Source organism: Pristiophorus japonicus, chromosome 1 (genome assembly GCF_044704955.1).
Source record: "Pristiophorus japonicus isolate sPriJap1 chromosome 1, sPriJap1.hap1, whole genome shotgun sequence".
In the NCBI taxonomy this organism is placed as follows: Eukaryota; Metazoa; Chordata; class Chondrichthyes; family Pristiophoridae; genus Pristiophorus; species Pristiophorus japonicus.
Window position 1 is genome coordinate 275,083,649 of NC_091977.1, and position 20,794 is coordinate 275,104,442.

Consider the following 20,794-nt stretch of genomic DNA (forward strand, 5'->3'; position numbering starts at 1 on the left):
CTTCGGTGGCAAAAACAGGAAGGCAGAATATTATCTAAATGGTGACAGATTAGGAAAAGGGAGTTGCAACGAGACCTGGGTGTCATGGTACATCAGTCATTGAAAGTTGGCATGCAGGTACAGCAGGCGGTGAAGAAGGCAAATGACATGTTGGCCTTCATAGCGAGAGGATTTGAGTATAGGAGCAGGGAGGTCTTACTGCAGTTTTACAGGGCCTTGGTGAGGCCACACCTGGAATGTTGTGTTCAGTTTTTGTTATGTCTTGAATAAAGAATCTGACTGACCAGATACTGTAAGCTTAAAGTAATATGTGACTGTGTTCCTTTATTACAGGTCTCCAGAGTGCTTCTCCAGCTTGTGAGGCCTCCTTATGTACAGGTGCTCCCAAGGGATTGTGGGATCCCTTGGGACTCCAGGGGATGAGCCCTCTGGTGGTTAAACAAGTATTTACAGGTTTACATATATAACAGTTTTGGTCTCCTAATCTGAGGAAGGACATTTTTGCGATTGAGGGAGTTTAGGAAGGTTCACCAGACTAATTCCCGGGATGGCAGGACTGACATATTAAGAAAGACTGGATCGGCTAGGCTTATATTCACTGGAATTTAGAAGAATGAGGGGATCTCATAGAAAAATATAAAATTCTGATGGGATTAGACAGGTTAGATGCAGGAAGAATGTTCCTGATGTTGGGGAAGTCCAAAACCAGGGGTCACAGTCTAAGGATAAGAGATAAGCTATTTAGGACTGAGATGAGGAGAAACTTCTTCACTCAGAGAGTTGTGAACCTGTGGCATTCTCTACCACAGAAAGTGTTGAGGGCAGTTCATTAGATATATTCAAAAGTGAGTTAGCTGTAACCCTGATGGCTAAAGGGATCAAGGGGTATGGAGAGAAAGCAGAAATGGGGTACTAAAGTTGCATGATCAGCCATGATCATATTGAATGGTTGTGCAGGCTCGAAGGGCCGTTTGCTGAGCGCAAATTGGCTGCTATGTTTCCTGCATTACAATAGTGACTATACTTCAAAAGTACTTCATTGGCTGTAAAGTGCTTTAAGAATTTTGGTGGTCATGAAAGGTGCTATATAAATGCAAGTCTTTCTTTATTTCTAATTACTTTATGTCAGTATTTACAATAGAGGAAGAGGATAGCATGCTGGAAATCTGAATTAAAGTAATATTGAATCAGGGGCAGGGACTCAATAAAATGAACGTAAGTAAAACAACAGTATGAAGAAAATGATGGCACTAAAGAGTGACAGATCCCCAGGGCCAGATGGTTTCCATACCAGGGTTTTAAATGAAGTAGATGAGCACATTGCAAATACCCTAACTATAATCTTCCAAAGTTCTGTGGATTCAGGAATTGTTCCTTAAATTAGAAAAATGTACATGTCACTCTACTATTTAAGAATGGCTAGAGAGGGAAACCAGGGAATTATAGACCAGTTAGCCTAACATCTGTTGTCCGGAAATTACTAGACTCTATAATTAAGGTTAGGGGGGCCGAAATTGCCCTCAACGGGAAATTGGGGAGGGCACTTCAATTTATCCGAAAATTCCTGTGAGTCAGAGGGAAGAGCCATATAATTAGTCTCCTTAACTCTGACACCCCCTCCCAGTGCTCTGGGGCGCTGTTGGAGGCGGTGTAGGGGTGCGTTTGCGTCGGGAGCGGTGTGATGACATCAGCATGATGCAGAGGGTGGCAGAAGTTTCGAACTCTCTTCTGCAAACAGCAATCGATGTTAGGTCAACTGTTTATTTTAAATCTGAGATTGATAGCTTTTTGTCAACCAAAGGTATTGATCATCATCATCATCATCATAGACAGTCCCTCGAAATCGAGGAATACTTGCATCCACTCTAAAAGTGAGTTCTCAGGTGACTGTACAGTCCAATACGGGAATTGCAGGTGGGACAGACAGTGGTTGAAGGAAGGGGTGGGTGGGGAGCCTGGTTTGCCGCACGGTTCTTCCGCTTGTCAACCATGTGAAAGGCATTAAGGGATGGGCCAAAGGTGGGTATATGGAGTTAGGTCAGCCATGATCTCATTGAATGGCGGAACAGGCTTAATGGCCTCCTCCTGTTCCTATGTTCCGATGACCTTCTAGAGGAATACAGGATTGGAAAGGGGTAGAAAAGTTAACCCAGAATATTAGTTTACAATATGAAACATAAAAACATAGAAAATAGGTGCAGGAGTAGGCCATTCGGCCCTTCGAGCTGCACCACCATTCAATATGATCATGGCTGATCATTCATCTCAGTATCCTTTTCCTGCTTTCTCTCCATACACCTTGATCCTTTTAGCCGTAAGGGCCACATCTAACTCCCTCTTGAATATATCCAATGAACTGGCATCAACGAATCTCTGCGGCAGGGAATTCTACAGGTTAACAACTCTCTGAGTGAAGAAGTTTCTCCTCATCTCAGTCCTAAATGGCCTACCCCTTATCCTAAGACTGTGTCCCCTGGTTCTGGACTTCCCCAACATCGGGAACATTCTTCCCGCATCTAACCTGTCCAGTCTCGTCAGAATCTTATATGTTTCTATGAGATCCCATCTCATTCTTCTAAACACCAATGTATAAAGGTCCACTTGATCCAGTCTCTCCTCATATGTCAGTCCAGCCATCCCTGGAATCAGTCTGGTGAACCTTCGCTGCACTCCCTTAATAGCAAGAATGTCCTTCTTCAGATTAGAAGACCAAAACTGAATACAATATTCCAGGTGAGGCCTCACCAAGGCCCTGTACAATTGCAGTAAGACCTCCCTGCTCCTATACTCAAATTCCCTAGCTATGAAGGCCAACATACCATTTGCCTTCTTCACCGCCTGCTGTACTTGCATGCCAACTTTCAATGACTGATGAACCATGACACCCAGGTCTCGTTGCACCTCCCCTTTTCCTAATTTGCTGCCATTCAGATAATATTCTGCCTTCGTGATTTTGCCACCAAAGTGGATAACCTCACATTTATCCACCTTATAATGCATCTGCCATGCATTTGCCCACTCTCCTAACCTATCCAAATCACCCTGCAGCCTCTTAGCATCCTCCTCACAGCTCACACTGCCACCCAGCTTAGTGTAATCCGCAAACGTGGAGGTATTATCCTCAATTCCTCCATCCAAATCATTAATGTATATTGTGAAGAGCTGGGGTCCCAGCACTGAGCCCTGCGGTACTCCACTAGTTACTGCCTCCCATTCCGAAAAGGACCCATGTATCCCGACTCTCTGCTTCCTGCCTGCCAACCAATTCTCTATCCACGCCAGTACATTACCACCAATACCATGTGCCTTAATCTTGTACATCGATCTCTTATGTGGGACCTTGTCAAAGACCTTTTGAAAGTCCAAATACACCACATCCACTGGTTCTCCCTTGTCCACTCTGCTCGTTACATCCTCAAAAAATTCCAGAAGATTGGTCAAGCATGATTTCCCTTTCATAAATCCATGCTGACTTGGACCGATCCTGTCACCACTTTCCAAATGCGCTGCTATTTCATCCTTAATAATAGATTCCAACATTTTCCCCACTACTGATGTCAGGCTAACCGATCTATAATTACCCATTTTCTCTCTCCCTCCTTTTTTAAAAAGTGGTGTTACATTAGCTACCCTCCAGTCCATAGGAACTGATCCAGAATCGATAGACTGTTGGAAAATGATTACCAATGCATCCATTATTTCTAGGGCCACCTCCTTAAGTACTCTGGGATGCAGACAATCAGGCCCTTTGTAATCAGGTAATTTGTGTCTTCCTTCATGAAGCCAGAACCAAAGTATTTGTTCAGTTGGTCTGCCATTCCTTTGTTCCCCATTATTAATTCACCTGAGTCCGACTGCAAGGGACCTACGTTTGTTTTCACCAATCTTTTTCTCTTCACATCTCTATAGAAGCTTTTGCAGTCAGTATTTATTTTCCCGGCAAGCTTCCTCTCATACTCTATTTCCCCCTCCTAATTAAACCCTTTGTCCTCCTCTGCTGAATTCTAAATTTCTCCCAGTCCTCAGGTTTGCTACTTTTTCTGGCCAATTTATATGCCTCTTCCTTGGATCTAACACTATCCTTAATTTCCCTTGTTAGCCATGGTTGAGCCACCTTCCCCGTTGTATTTTTACTCCTGACAGGGATGTACAACTGTTGAAGTTCATCCATGTGATCTATAAATGTTTGCCATTGCCTATCCACCGTCCTTTAAGTATAATTTGCCAGTCTATTTGAGCCAATTCACACCTCATGCCATCGAAGTTAGCTTTCCTTAAGTTTAGGACCCTAGTTTCTGAATTAACTGTGTCACTCTCAATCTTAATAAAGAATTCTACCATATTATGGTCACTCTTCCCCAAGGGGCCTCGCACAACAAGATTGCTAATTAGTCCCTTCTCATTACACATCACCCAGTCTAGGATGGCCAGCTCTCTCGTCGGTTCCTCCACATATTGGTCAAGAAAACCATCCCTAATACACTCCAGGAAATCCTCCTTTACCGCATTGCTACCAGTTTGGTTAACCCAATCTATATGTAAATTAAAGTCGCACATGATAACTGTTGTACCTTTATTGCACACATCCCTTATTTCTTGTTTTATGCTTTCCCCAACCTCACGACTACTGTTTGGTGGCCTGTACACAACTCCTACCAGCGTTTTCTGCCGTTTGGTATTCCGCAGCTCCAACCATACCGATTCCACATCAGCCAAGCCAATGTCCTTCCTTACTATTGCATTAATTTCTTCTTTGACCAGCAGTGCCACCCCGCCTCTGTTTCCTCTCTGTCTATTCTTCCTAAATGTTGAATACCCCTGGATGTTGAGTTCCCAGCCATGGTCACCCTGGAGCCATATCTCTGTTATGCCAATTACATCTTATCCATTAACTGCTATCTGCGCAGTTAATTCGTCCACCGTATTCCGAATACTCCTCACATTGAGGCACAGAGCCTTCAGGGCTTGTCTTTTTAACACACCTTGCCCCATTAGAATTATGCTGTAATGTGGCCCTTTTTGTTTTTTGCTTTGGGATTCTCTGCCCTCCACTTTTACTATTCTCCTTTCTATCTTTTGCCTCTGTCTCCCTTTTATTTCCTTCTGCTTCCCTGCATAGGTTCCCATCCCCCTGCCATATTAGTTTAACTCCTCCCCAACAGCACTAGCAAACACTCCCCCTTGGACATTGGTTCTGGTCCTGCCCAGGTGTAGACCGTCCGGTTTGTACTGGTCCCACCCACCCCAGAACCGGTTCCAATGCCCCAGGAATTTGAATCGCTCCCTTCTGCATCACTCCTCAAGCCACGTATTCATCTGAGCTATTCTGCGATTTCTACTCTGACTAGCACGTGGCACTGGTAGCAATCCTGAGATTACTACTTTTGAGGTCCTACTTTTTAATTTAGCTCCTAGCTCCCTAAATTTGTCTCCTAGGACCTCATCCCGTTTTTTACCTATATCGTTGGTACCTATGTGTACCACAACAACTGGCTGTTCACCCTCCCTTTTCAGAATGTCCTGCACCTGCTCCGAGACATCCTTGACCCTTGCACCAGGGAGGCAACATACCTGGAGTCTCGGTTGGGAATCGCACTAGGGGATACGGATTCAATAAGTCAGAGGTAATTTTAGGACTGATATCAAGAAATTCTTCTTCACAGAGAGAGTAATCTATATGTGGAACAAACTTCCAGATAGAGTAGTGGAGACAAAAACCCTGGAATTATTTCAGAAACAACTGAATACTCTAATGGGAGGGGGAACAATTGTGACCCTCTGGATGGATAACTAAGATATGATGAATGGCTTTTGTCATCTGTAATTATCTTGGGATCCTGAGACACTGGACAGGAACAGGAATCAAGAAATCGTCTATGCTATTACTTACAGTTTTGATGGACCACTAGGCTTCCATTTCCACTAACTCTTCCATTCCCTGGAACAGGGTTTTGCTTTTATTCTCTGCACTCCAAACCTCAGTAGTCTCGCTCTCCCATCTCTTTAAGAAGCTCTTGCCTCCTCCCCTCATCAGATTCTCCTCTATCCCTGCACAACAGGGTAATGAGAGTTGACTTGTTGCAATTCATCTCTCAGCCCATCATCCCAAAGCTAATCATGTTGTTGCTGCTGTTGATAATGACTTAAATCCTTGAGATGCTTCAGTTTTGCTAAATTTCATCAGTCCTTGTTGCTATGTAACCAATTAAAGTGGAGAAAATTGTAGAGACTTAGGGCTAGACTTTCCATTAGTTTTGCATCGCTACCGCACACTTAACTTTAAATGCTGAGATGAGGTATACTGCCCAGATATCGCCCATTTTGCAAAAAAATAGAAACTAACGCCCATTTATCGCTCATTTATCGTCCAGCGTTACTTTCGGCATTTAGTTAATGCCAAGAATTAATAAAAGCGCCCGCCATTTTTTTTGCTGAAAAGGTCAGAATAGCCAAAATTAACGGCCATAATATCGGCAAGCGTTACTTTCGGCATCTCACACACATATCGCTGAAAATATCGATTGCCGAAACAAAAGCTGAAGAAAAGTTGCTCTCACTGAACTTAACCCAGTGGTATGGAAGCCATGTTGTAAATCGATGAATTTTTCATGTAAAGGGCTGCTTCAACTTCTGGGAAGTTTTGATGTAATCTGGAGTTATTTTTTGGTGATTTGAACATCTGAACAAATATCTTATCAAATTGTGGACGATTTGAATTTATTTTATTGGTTTTAGTAGGTAAATTTATTGTTTGTGAACATAGAAACATAGAAAATAGGCCATTCGGCCCTTCGAGCCTGCACCACCATTCAATAAGATCATGGCTGATCATTCCCTCAGTACCCCTTTCCTGCTTTCTCTCCATACCCCTTGATCCCCTTAGCCGTAAGGGCCATATCTAACTCCCTTTTGAATATATCCAATGAACTGGCATCAACAAATCTCTGCGGCAGGGAATTCCACAGGGTAACAACTATCTGAGTGAAGAAGTTTCTCCTCATCTCAGTCCTAAATGGCCCATCCCTTATCCTAAGACTATGTCCCCTGGTTCTGGACTTCCCCAACATCAGGACCATTTTACCCACATTTAACTTGTCCCGTCCCGTCAGAATCTTATATGTTTCTATGAGATCCCCTCTCATCCTTCTAAACTCCAATGTATAAAGGCCCAGTGGATCCAGTCTCTCCTCATATGTCAGTCCTGCCATCCCAGGAATCAGTCTGGTGAACCTTCACTGCACTCCCTCAATAGCAAGAACGTCTTTCCTCAGATTAGGAGACCAAAACTGAACACAATATTCCAGGTGAGGCCTCACCAAGGCCCTGTACACTGCAGTAAGACCTCCCTGCTCCTATACTCAAGTCCCCTAGCTATGAAGGCCAACAAACCATTTGCCTTCTTCGCCGCCTGCTGTACCTGCATGCCAACTTTCAAAGACTGATGAACCATGACACCCAAGGTCTCGTTGCACCTCCCCTTTTCCTAATCTGCCGCCATTCAGATAATATTCTGTCTTCACGTTTTTCCCCCCAAGTGAATAACCTCACATTTATCCACATTATACTGCATCTGCCATGGCATTTGCCCACTCACCTAAGTCACCCTGCAGCTTCTTAGCGTCTCCCTCATAGCTCATACCTCCAACCAGTTTAGAGTCATCTGCAAACTTGGAGATATTACACTCAATTCCTTCATCCAAATCATTGATGTATATTGTAAAGAGCTGGGGTCCCAGCACTGAGCCCTGTGGCACTCCACCAGTCACTGCCGGCCATTCTGAAAAGGATCTGTTTATCCCGACTCTCTGCTTCCTGTCTGCCAACCAGTTCTCTATCCACGTCAGTATGTTACCCCCAATACCATGTGCTTTAATTTTGCACACCAATCTCTTGTGTGGGACCTTGTCGAAAGCCTTTTGAAAGTCCAAATACACCACATCCACTGGTTCTCCCTTGTCCATTCTACTAGTTACATCCTCAAAGAATTCCTCTTCATAACCATGCTGACTTGGACCGATCCTAGCACTGCTTTCCAAATGCGCTGCTATTTCATCCTTAATAATTGATTCCAACATTTTCCCCACCCTGATGTCAGGCTAACCAGTCTATAATTACCCGCTTTCTCTCTCCCTCCCTTTTTAAAAAGTGGTGTTACATTAGCTACCCTCCAGTTCATAGGAACTGATCCAGGGTCGATAGACTGTTGGAAAATGATCACCAATGCATCCACTATTTCTAGGGTCACCTCCTTAAGTACTCTGGGATGCAGACTATCAGGCCCAGGGGATTTATCGGCCTTCAATCCCATCAATTTCCCTAACACAGTTTCCTGCCTAATAAGGATATCCTTCAGTTCCTCCTTTTCACTAGACCCTCGGTCCCCAAGTACTCAACAATAGGTGTAATACTGATAGTTATTGTAATCAGAACATAAGAACATAAGAAATGGGAACAGGAGTAGACCATACGGCCCCTCGAGCCTGATCCGTCATTCAATAAGATCATGGCTGATCTGATCATGGACTCAGTTCCACTTCTCCGCCCGCTCCCCATAACCCCTTATCCCCTTATCATTTCAGAAACTGTCTATTTCTGTCTTAAATTTATTCAATGTCCCAGCTTCCACAGCTCTCTGAGGCAGCACATTCCACAGATTTACAACACCCTGAGCGAAGAAATTTCTCCTCATCTCTGTTTTAAATGGGGGGGACCCTTATTCTAAGATCGTTCCCTCTAGTTCTAGTCTCCCCCATCAGTGGAAACATCCTCTCTGCATCTACCTTGTCACGCCCCTTCATAATCTTATACGTTTCGATAAGATCACCTCTCATTCTTCTGAATTCCAATGAGTAGAGGCCCAACCTACTCAACCTTTCCTCATAAGTCAACCCCCTCATCTCCAGAATCAATCTAGTGAACCTTCTCTGAACTGCCTCCAAAGCAAGCATATCCTTTCGTAAATATGGAAACCAAAACTGCACGCAGTATTCCAGGTGTGGCCTCACCAATACCCTGTATAGCTGTAGTAAGACTTCCCTGCTTTTATACTCCATCCCCTTTGCAATAAAGACCAATATATCATTGGCCTTCCTAATCTGTACCTGCATACTATTCTTTTGTGTTTCATGCACAAGTACCCCCAGGTCCTGCTGTACTCCGGCACTTTGGAATCTTTCTCCATTTAAATAATAACTTGCTCTTCGATTTTTTTTCTGCCAAAGTGCATGATCTCACACTTTCCAACATTATACTCCATCTGCCAAATTTTTGCCCACTCATTTAGCCTGTCTATGTCCTTTTGCAGATTGTTTGTGTCCTCCTCACACATTGCTTTTCCTCCCGTCTTTGTATCGTCAGCAAACTTTCTCAGTCTGTCTTGATGACTATGCACATGCTGCAGACCAGAGTTGGAAGAAGGTATATTAAAGAGCATTATGTGCCCAATCAAAGAGGTGGCAGACTGAGGAGGAGGAGGACGAGAACATATACCCGACGCACTTACAGGGAGAAGCGGTCTTATCTGAGAAATTGCGCAACAATGTTATGTTCAATAAAATAAATTAAATGATAATATGTGCATAAAATCATACTGATAACTGTACAAAACACCCCACCCCACAACAAATTTAGAACATTTATATCATCTATTACATTTTTAACATTTCCAACAAGACTTCAAACACAGAGTACGCAAATGCAAAAAACAAGATGCCCCCGCCCTCCCTTCTCCCAAACCTCCTAATATTTATTCAATAACAACAACAACATCAATACTCTCACAACTATAACTCTTGCGGCCATGCACCTCACTTTCCTTTCCCCCCCCCGCTTCTCCCCACCTCTACCCCTTCCCCTCCTGACTCCAAGCCGCCTTGCCACAGTGCTCCTCAGGCACTGCTTCATTGGGGGAGGTGTTGGCAGATCCACTGGTTGGCCGGATGTTGGAGAGGATGTTCTCAAGGAGGGAACGTCCTCCGAGCTAGAAGCAAGAGCTTCCCCCTGGCTTGCATGTGTCGGTGGCAATGGGGTGCGGCACCTTGGGGTTCAGTGCCGCGCTCTGGGAACACTGGTAGCCCTCTGGCACCAATGTGCTGGCAATCACCTCTAGGGTCACCGCCTTCCGCGGCACGTACACTGTCATGGTCGCGGATATGGTGGCCAGCTGTTGGGATATGCCCCCCATTGTCTTGAGGATCTGCTGACCTATGTCAACACTCCTCCTGGACAAATGAACCATGTCCCTGTTTAGAAATGCTGCTCGTGGAGCAGTCCTGCTGCATCGAACCAACCTTCACGGGGTCGGTGCCGGCATGGAGACACTTGGGGTGCCCTGCGGCAAAGTGCTTGAGCACGCTACCTCCATGGTGGCGGAGGACATGGCCGCAGGGGCACTAAATGTCATCAGTGTAATGAACATGATGGAACTTGTTGCTGCAGGCTCCTCAAGCTCCACACTGTCGTCACTGGAGAGGGCACCCTGCAGCTCCACTGGCGAGATTCAGGGCTCCTCACCACCAGAATGACGATCCCCCGCCGATGCCGGATCCGCACCTTGCTTCGGTGGTGTTGCCTGTGACTGCGCTCTTGGCTGAGCTACTAAACATAAATGAGGTTATTAGAGGAGAAGGGGGTGCTAGGGTCACAGGGTGATTCAAACGTTACACACAGCAAATGCACGAGAACAGCACTATCGCTTTCAAAATAATCACAGACATCACATTTAATGAACATAACCAAATTCTGCATTGCACTGATTTTCATGAGTCCATCATTCATTAACTTAACACTTTCATCAATCATCTATCATTTCTTGTTCGGATATGAGTGGGTGTGGCATCTATTGACTTTACATCACGCAATGGTGTCTACTTTACTTACATGGCATCACATCAGGTTCTGTGCCTGCATGCGTGGCCGACCAGGGGTGGATCCCCACTAGTGCCAGCACCCGCTCCTCAAGCTCGGTCAGCTCACACTTCACTGGTGGCCCGCCACCCGTGCGCCGCTGCTCAGCCCTATTCTTCAAAAGCTTCTTCTGCAAAAGGTAACAACAGCATGACATGGCATAAGATCATTGCGTAAGATCATTGCTAGGTACTGTCACAGATACTGATACAACACATAAACGACAGATGTTATAATTATTATAATGATTATTATTATCATTATTAACCTAAAGATGTACACTGTTAATGTAGGCTTTGAGTAAAACATTCACGGTCTAACTGCAATACATCAGATCTGAATTTATTCACTCATTACACTTACAATTCGAATTACCGGTATATAAATATATAAGCAAATGTAAATAAATGTAATACTTACTCTGCCGGAGCCGACAAAGTCGTTCCAGCGCTTGGGGCATTGGTTGCCCTCACGCACTTCGTGCGTCAAAGACAAGACCACCTCAGCTATCTCGATCCAAATTTTCTGGTAAACCATCGGGCTGGGCTTCCCACGCCCACCCCGGGTCAATTGACCCCAACGTGACTCCTCCTCCTGCAGGAGGGCAGCATTTGCCTCGTCGGAGAATCTCCTAGCTCGTCTTCATCCTCCCAACTCCACTTCCTCTCCAACTTCACTGCTCTCACCAGCCTCCATCCCCTCCAGATCATGCTGTCTCCCCTCCTCCATGCCTTCCATGTAATGTTTTTTGCCAATATTTCTGTGTCACCAAACTAAATAGTGCTCTAATTTCTTCTTAGACTACCTCCCACAACAGCCAAACAAACGACAAAGAACCAGACAAGAAACCCACACACGCTTTCTGTTCCTCTCTGCTCACTCTCTCTCTCCTTTTCTGCGCATGTATTGATGACCCTGACCTCCTGAAACGCGGGAAAAGACCATTGCTATGGCGTTGCTATGGACGGCAGCATGTTACGGCAGAAGAAAAAAATTACCGCTAATGCCCATTTCACATCGCTCCCACTAATGTCCATTTTGTAAAATGGAAACTCGGCGATAATCCGGCGATCTCAAAACCCATAAAGACGCCAACGCTGGAATTAACGCCCATTTTTGGGTAATCTGCACAATAATGGAAAGTCTAGCCTCTAAACACCTTATGAATGAGAATAAAGAAAGCAAACTCTCGCTCGAAAGTAGGTAAAAGTCATGAAAGACTTGAGGTATTTCATATAAGCAGCACTATATGCAGTAATACATGTATGAGCAACACTACAGGCAATATTAAATATATTAGCAGCACTATATGTAGCACTAAATATATATAGAATGGGAGAAGGGGTGGTTATGACAGAATGCATTTGTCATTAACGTAGCCATCTTCATCAATCATGGAGCTAATAACTGCAAAAACATTATATAATGTATGCACATTCATGAAAACGGCTACGTTAATGGCGAATGCATTGTGTAGTCCTGAACCATCCCTCTCTCCCATCTTGAGTGCCATCTTAAAACATAATTTACAATTTATGTATTTATCTGATAGCCCTCTCACAGCATTGTATTGAATAAATAGAAAAATGGCACATCGGAGTACACTTAGTCCTGGGTTTCTGTAGAATCCGTCTGACTATCTCCTTAACCCATTTCTAGCCATTTCATCCAGCAGTGCGACTGCAGCGATTTGCAGGAAGACAAAGTTCCCGAAGTTCACCAGCAGGTTCCACAGAGTTTGTTGCCAAAGTCATTTGCATTCTCGGTTTAAATCCAAGCCATTAGAGATTTAGTAATCCATAGGATCTGATCCATTATCATTTGGAGAGTCTTGATTTAATAATAGTTCTGTCAGTCAGAAGACTGATTGCACTCAGTGTGCCTTTCTCTGTCCTCTGTAAGAACTCAACAAGGGATTTTGGTTTTGGCTTATGTGTTTGGGGGTTAAGGTTCTGTGAAAATTAGTATTATTCATCAAGTTCTTAATCACTGAAAACAAACGGCATCTGTTTATTATCTCCCTTTGTACAGAAGACAAAAACATCTGTCCCTATAGTGGTGCATGCTGGTCCCAAGTGGCTGATGGATGTGACTTGGCGAGGAACAGAGGACAACAATAACAACTGTGTTGTGTACAGCAAAGGTAAAAACATGTTGTTATTCTCCTTTTTATATGAAATTATACCTGTGAATTGATATAATGTGTGCATTTGTGGAATGGAATTGCTCTAGCTGGAATTTGTTGCGTTCTTTTATTTTAACAGTTATATTGCTTTTATCCAAAATATTATGACTACAACTCCAATTTACCAGAATCAGTGCTTATAATGAAGAGGGGCTTGAGAGGGTTCTTATAACGAGCATTCACGGAACAAAAAACAGATGTTACTGCCAATATATCACAACTTGAATTCTCGGTCCGCCCCTTCCCATCGAAAAGAAACACTGATTCCTTAATGCATGTATCGAGATAAAGATTCTATTGTAGTGCAGGACTTGCTGGTACTACAATAGAATCAATCTCAATCCACAAGTCTATATACGCAATGTTTTTTCCTCGGAGAAGTGGAGGGGCTGGGGGAGGAGAGGGCGCGGTGATGCGGAAGACTCTTCATGTTCCATGTTTGATATAAAATCTTATGCATAAAAATATTTCCAGTTACTGAAACTGGGGAAACTGGGAGAAATCGCTCATTATCTGATTAAATGACATCAATGAAGTGTGCATATAAATAACAATCTCAGTAGTTAACAGATAATGCGCTGTCAGATCAGTGAAGAGCCTCTCACTGATGTCCTGATGTGAGATAAAAACTAGCAAACAAATTCTATGGGCTCAATTTTCCCCAAGTCCATTTCTGGCGTATTGCCAGAGTTACGCCGGGTTTTCTAGGCTAGAAATGCGGCAGAAATATTTTGCCAAACTTTTCCTGATCTATAATTTGAATTTGGCGCCGCGCAGTGTGTCCAGTCTCCTCGGGGGGTGGAGCCTGCTGTCTGCGCCAAAACACGATGCCGTACCTTCTGCGCATGCGCAGGGAAAAAGGTTACATTTTTTATGTCGTTCCAATGGGCGCGCATGTTCAGTACAGCTCGGATTTGGCAATCGCCCATTTATCAAGAGCCAGTTGTGTGTGTGTGAGAGGAGTGCTGTGAGAGCATTGGAAAAATCACAGCTGGAACAATACATGATGTAACGCGGACCAAGGACCAAGAATTTCAGTGGAAGAAGTGGAGTCACTAGTTATTGTGATCGAGAACAGATGACTGGAGCTGCATACCAGCAGAGATCACATAAAAGTTCCATCAAAATAAATGAAGAAATGCTGGAACCAAGTTGTAGAAGATTACTGTGCAATGGTGAACAAGAGATCTGGAGGCCAGTGTAAAAAGAAATGGCAGGACCTTGGTCAAGTAGTTAGTGTAAGTAATATTTTCATTTATTCAATGCAATTGTAAATGTGACCAGCTGTATATGTCCCACCCAGCAGAAAGGCACCCTCTCTAAAAAGTTGCATTTTTATCTTTGCAGAGGAAATTGGCACACAACAAAAGGGAAAGAACTTGAACAGGAGGAGGCCCGCCAAATCTGCATCCACTGACACCCTTGGAAGGGAGGGTCACTGCTTTGATGGGTCCTGCCTGGAGAAAAACAATCAGTACTGCACAAGCTGGGCCCACACTCGAGGGAAAGGGTAAGTCCTGCAAATTCATCGTGGCCCTTCAAATCAATCTGCTGCCTGGCCTGCGATGTGTGAGCCTACTCATGCCACCCATCCTGCCCCCTTCTATACTGCTAACCATTTGACTATTCTGTTATATTTTGCAGAACTTGAGGCCAACCCTGACAATGCAGAAGAAGATTCAGATGAATCAGATGATTCAGATGAAGAGGAGAACATCTTCCAATCCCACCCTCCAGACCAAGAACATGGGGGGAAGAGGGAAGGGATGGAGCTGGATGAAGCTTCCACTTTTGTACTGAATATGGAGGAGGTGCCACTCGTGGAGATGCCAGCCCCTTCCTTGACTTGTGGTTTGAATGTTGGTGGGACATTCCGTGGTTTCCCACCTTCCGAGATTGCGGGTCCCGGTGATGTGGTGCAGCGAGACACACCCAGGACCCCAGCGTCCCAGGCTGCGGGTTCCAGTGGTGTGGTGCGAGCCACACCCATGGGGAGGAGGGGAAGGAGAGCTCGACCGCGCTCTCCTGAGAGGCAGGATGTAACAATGTGGTTCAGATGATGTCATTGAGTACGGAGAGCATTGATCTTACCCGATCACTCCTGGACACCATCAGTGGGGTAAGTGATGAGGTTGCGGGACTGTCGGGAGAAGTAACAACACTCTCACGAGAAATGGGAACGATATCTGGGACCATCAGTGAGGGAGGGAATGTCAGAGGTAGTGCAAACCATGTCAATGGCCATTAGGGAGGGAATGTTGCAGGCCGCTGAGACACTGTCAGGGTGCATGAGGGACGACATGTTGGAGTTAGCTGCTGCAATAAGAGAACACGCCCAGACCCCGTGCCCATTGACAGAATCAACTGCCACTCCCACTGCAATCCCCCCACCAGCCTCTGAAGAGTCCCAAACCAGGCCCTCCAACTTGCCGCCTGACATTGACGCCCCCCCCCACCCTCAAGAGGTGCGCAGTACCTGAGATGTTAGAAAGAATAAGCTTGGTACCAAGCCCAGGAACACTGCTCCACCGCCTGTGGGCAGGGGTGGTGGAAAGTCCAAGGCGAAAACACAGCGGGCGGTGTTAGACTGAGGGGGAGGAGAGATGGGTGCAGCCTTTCTTTGCTGCTGCTGTTGTTATTATTAGTGTTACTGTTGTAACTGTTCTCAAATTAAAAGTTTTTTGTAAGTTATGTAAATTTACAAGTGATTTTAAAGTTTTTAAGTGATCTTAAAGAGTGACCTTAAAGTGAAGGTTGATACAAGAATAATTTTATTAAAGTTAAGTTATTGTAAATTTTTGAATAAAATATATTTTACATTAAAACTGAAATAAATTCCATTAACATAACACAACATTACGGAACAGATCCAAAGAGTAAACATGTTCATGTGGAATAGTTGTCGCTGAGCCCTCAGGGTCTCTTCTCCCCCCCGCCACCCACCCGCCCTTTAAGTTTTGTGACCTTTCTCTCCCTCCCCCTTCCCGGGCTACAACCCGTAAGATCGGCTATCTCTCCCTCCTCTCCACTCTTCCCCCCTTTCCCACGGCTTGTTTTGTAGCTGAACCCCGAGCCACTGTGTCCGGACGCAAGGCCGATTCTGCCGGCCAAACCTACAACCCTCCAGGCCTTCTTCAAGATGTTCGGTGGTGGCGTGTGATTGAGTAAAAAAATGAGAAAACTTGTGACATCCAACAAATTTACACTTCTACATTGACAAGTAAAAAAAAGTTGAACTTTATTATTGATTTTAACAGTGTTCTTGACACCCTCCAAAATCTTCGATTTAAAAACAATGGCGTCTTTTCAGCGCAGATTTGTGAATGTGCGCTCGTTTTCTTAACTCACCAGAAGGTTTTTCGTGAGTGGTGAGTGGCCAGATAATGGAGAAAAATGTTGGCCAAACTGCGAACAATTGGAAAAAATGGCGCAGACATGAGGGAACGCCCCACCTCCTATGACGTTAAAAAAAAACTGGCCTAGAAAACTCATATCTAAGTCCATTACGCCGGCACAGATCGCAGGGAGAAAGTTTGAAAAAAATAAATAAGCCAAAAATTTGACTCAATACGCCAAAAAAGATAGCCCGATCCAAATAAATGCCGCAAATCACTGGGGAAATTGAGCCCTATGCTCCTGGTGTATAAGGTTTGCTTGAGCCTCTGTGGTTTACTCATGGTGAGGTTGTTATGAGAGATGCATAAAGTGCAGTCATCATTGTAATGTAAGAAACTTAGTAGCCAACTTGCACACAGCAAGCTCCCACAAGGAGCAACATGATAATGACCAGACAATCTTATTCGAATAGTGCTGTGGCATCTTTTACATCCAGCTGAGAGCAGAGGAGGTCTCAGTTTAAAGACCCATCCGAAAAACGGCTTCTCTGACAGTGCAGCATTCCACTGAGCTGGAGTGGAACTTGAACCCACAACTTTCTGAGTCGGAGACAAGAGTGCTACCAACATAACCTCATCTGACATAACTAACTGAGGGGGAGGGGAATCATTGACTGGCAAGCATGGTGCCCCATTGTCCATCCCCTGGTGATGGACAATGAGAACGAGACTTACCGATCCCTGAAATCATCTTGCAAGTGGGTAATGGTTTCAGTGCTCCAGCCTAGTTTGAAGGACAGCTGGCCGGTTTACACTTGTATGTACAGGAGCTGTGGGAGAGACCTGACTGGTGATGGGGAAGAGTATTTACAACGCGCAGACGGGGAGGGTTTACAGGACACAGGGAGAGTTTACAAGGCACAGGGAGGGTTAGGGTTTACAGGGCGGGGAGGGTTTACAGGGCACAGGGCGGGGAGGGTTTACAGGGCACAGGGAGGGTTTACAGGGCACAGGGAGGGTTTACAGGGCACAGGGAGGGTTTACAGGGCACAGGGAGGGCTTACAGGGTACAGGCAGGGTTTATAGGGCACAGGGAGGGTTTATAGGGCACAGGGAGGGCTTACAGGGCACAGGGAGGGTTTATAGGGCACAGGGAGGGCTTACAGGGCACAGGGAGGGCTTACAGGGCACAGGGAGGGTTTACAGGGCACAGGGAGGGCTTACAGGACACAGGGAGGGCTAGGGTTTACAGGGTGGGGAGGGTTTACAGGGCGGGGGGGGTTTACAGGGCACAGGGAGGGTTTGCAGAGCACAGGGAGGGTTTACAGGGCACAGGAAGGGTTTACAGGGCACAGGGAGGGCTTACAGGGCGGGGAGGGTTTACAGGGCACAGGTAGGGCTTACAGGGCACAGGGAGGGTTTACAGGGCACAGGGAGGGTTTACAGGGCACAGGGAGGGCTTACAGGGCACAGGGAAGGTTTACAGGGCACAGGGAGGGTTTACAGGGCACAGGGAGGGTTTACAGGGCACAGGGAGGGTTTACAGGGCAGGGAGAGTTTATATTGTGGGGAGGGTTTACAGGGCACAGGGAGGGTTTACATTGTGGGGAGGGTTTACAGGGCGGGGAGGGTTTACAGGGCGGGGAGGGTTTATATTGTGGGGAGGGTTTATATTGTGGGGAGAATTTACAGGGCACAGGGAGGGTTTACAGGGCAGGGAGGGTTTACATTGTGGGGAGGGTTTATAGGGCGGGGAGGGTTTACAGGGCACAGGGAGGGTTTACAGGGCACAGGGAGGGTTTATAGGACAGGGAGGGTTTACATTGTGGGGAGAGTTTACAGGGCACAGAGAGGGTTTACAGGGCAGGGAGGGTTTACATTGTGGGGAGGGTTTACAGGGCGGGGAGGGTTTACAGGGCACAGGGAGGGTTTACAGGGCGGGGAGGGTTTACAGGGCACAGGGAGGGTTTATGCTAGCAAACTAGGCTGCGCTGGAGCATGCCTGAACACTGTAGACATTAAAGAACCCAAATAATAGCCATTTGTATTTTGGCTGTTGCAGTCGTCATTTTAGGTCCGTACTTGTGCTAACTTTTCTATTCCAATTTGTTCCTTTTGCAGCCTCCCCGCTACTTTCATTGCATCTTTTTCTCAGTCTGCCAGTGAGGGAATTATCAGGTCATTTTGGGAATGAGGTGCTTAGAAACCCTTTCAATAAATTTTTTCCTCCAGTCATTTTTCATTGAAGTGGAGGGTGAAATGGCATTTAGATTTCCAGCCTTCAGCTCCCAGTGCCTCTATGTGTGGCAGGTTTGCCAAACCTCATGGAATACAAATGCTGCCTGACTTGCTGATTGTTTCCAGCATTTTCTGATTTTGTTTGCGATTAGAAAGAATTGACCATATATTTCTCAGTGATTGGGGAATCTGATACCACACGTCTCGGGGATGGTAGGGACCCATTCATGGAGGCACTTGGAAAATTTTGTGACATTCAGTCTGCATCAGTCAATCAATAAATTCATTTCTATATGCTCACGGGGAGCAAAAACACCAAATTACAGGGTATCCAGCCTTTATAAGGTAAATGCAATAACATTTGCAAACTGCGGAGAAGTGTCACGTGATCGAGTGTCACATGATCAAACCTCCAGGAATACGTCCAACCAGAGTTGACGATCCTAGGGGCCTATTAGGACTGAACACCATTTTAACCAAAAATCGTAGCAGTCCCACCCAGTGCCTGATCCGCCAGTTAAACTTGGTGGGTGAAAATTCGGTACCTTAGCACCTCCAGTTATCGCCTGGCAAGGGCGCTAATGGGTGCTGAGGCAGTCGCGCCGCAGCGAGGTGCCTCCAGCGACGCACATCAAATCCGGCACCCCCGTAGCGCTGCCAGGTATGAGCGAGTGTCGGAGACTTCAGCACCAGGCAGATGTGCGCCCAATCTGCAAAATTCATTGTCGCCCCGACAGCGACAGGTGGATGCCGGCTCCAGGGGTGCTACCTAAAGTAATGCATTTTGTCAGGATAGTGCTGTTTCACTGCTTCCTTGTCGGTTTGACATTGTACAACTGTTGAATTCAGCCATTTAAAGGTTGCTTAGTTTCCAGAATGTTGTGGCTACTAAAAATGAGTGCTTTTTTTTTTCTCACATCATATTAAAGTGCTACTCAAGAATGAGGTTCTGCAGCATCAATGAACCTCCCCTTTAAGAACTATAAAGGGCCTGTGGCAATGATGGCTTGTGATTAGACTACACCTGATATTGCTTAGCACTTTGAGTGTAACGCCACTGAGCTTGATTTAGCGCCTCAATCATTTCTTTGAGCAATGAGACTTAATTTGGTGATAAATCTCAAACTTTTCTAAAGTTACCACCCATTCCTGAGCTATAATGAATTTCTCCCCCAGTGTCTCAGAGCCACTGAAGCAGTATTTAAAGGGCCACTCACCTGCAGATAATTGGAGGATAGGAGTGTTCTGCTATTTGGATCGTCAGAAGTTTTTCCAGCATCCAAGGCACTCCTTTCTCACTTTTTCTGCTTTATCAATTTCATTAAGCATTATTTGCTTATCATGGCTGCTTTTCTTCCGAGTTTTTTTTGGATGCAGGAGCAGTTAGTGGAAGAGGGGCAGCAGCAGCCTCAGCAACCAGTATTGGCAGCTGCTGTGCCTATTAGAAGTCCACTGGTGAGGGGAGGGAGTGTGCGTAGGAGGCCATATTCTGCTTACAAGGTGTACAGGCCAGGAGTCACTTTCTTAGCTCTATCTGAAGAGCAATTATGTAATAGCAACCATAACATAATTGAGTTCAACGTAGTGTTTGAAAGGGGAAACGTGAAACAGCTACTAAGATTCTAGATTTAGATAAGGCTGACTTCAACAGGATGAGACAGAGACTGTCTATAGTAAACTGGATAAATCTGTTAATGGGTCAAATAACAAGATCTGTAGGTGGTGTTCAAAAAAAGTGTAACATGATACAGAACTAATTTATATCCCTAAGGGGCAGGAGCTCTACTTGCCTACAGGTAAGGGACAACATAAAACTAAGTGAAACAACATATAAGAATGCAAAAAATAGCTCAGATCCCGGTGAATGGGAGAGATACAAAAAAACAGCAAAGGCTGACAAAACAGATAGTAAGAGCTACAAAAAGGGACTATGAAAAGAAATCGGCAACGAGTATCAAAATCAACAAAAAAGCTTTTTACAATTATAGTGGGAAAAAGAGATGGGTTAAGAGCAATGTGGACCCCTTAAAATCTGATCATGATGATATAAATGAAAATAAGGAAATGGCAGAAATGTTGAATAATTACTTTGCGTCAGTATTTACAGTAGAGGAAGAAAACATCCCGAGGA

At 45.1% G+C, this 20,794-nt stretch overlaps 1 protein-coding gene across 3 annotated transcripts in view; it reads left to right on the forward strand.

Moving 5' to 3' along the window:
* zfpm2a (zinc finger protein, FOG family member 2a) overlaps nucleotides 1-20,794 on the forward strand; it is a 1,363,132-nt gene that overhangs the window by 1,046,882 nt on the left and 295,456 nt on the right. For all 3 annotated transcript variants that reach the window (XM_070888458.1, XM_070888457.1, XM_070888459.1), the window contains exon 5: nucleotides 12,937-13,048. In XM_070888458.1, the coding sequence (XP_070744559.1) occupies nucleotides 12,937-13,048 (112 nt within the window). The remainder of the gene's footprint in view (nucleotides 1-12,936; nucleotides 13,049-20,794) is intronic.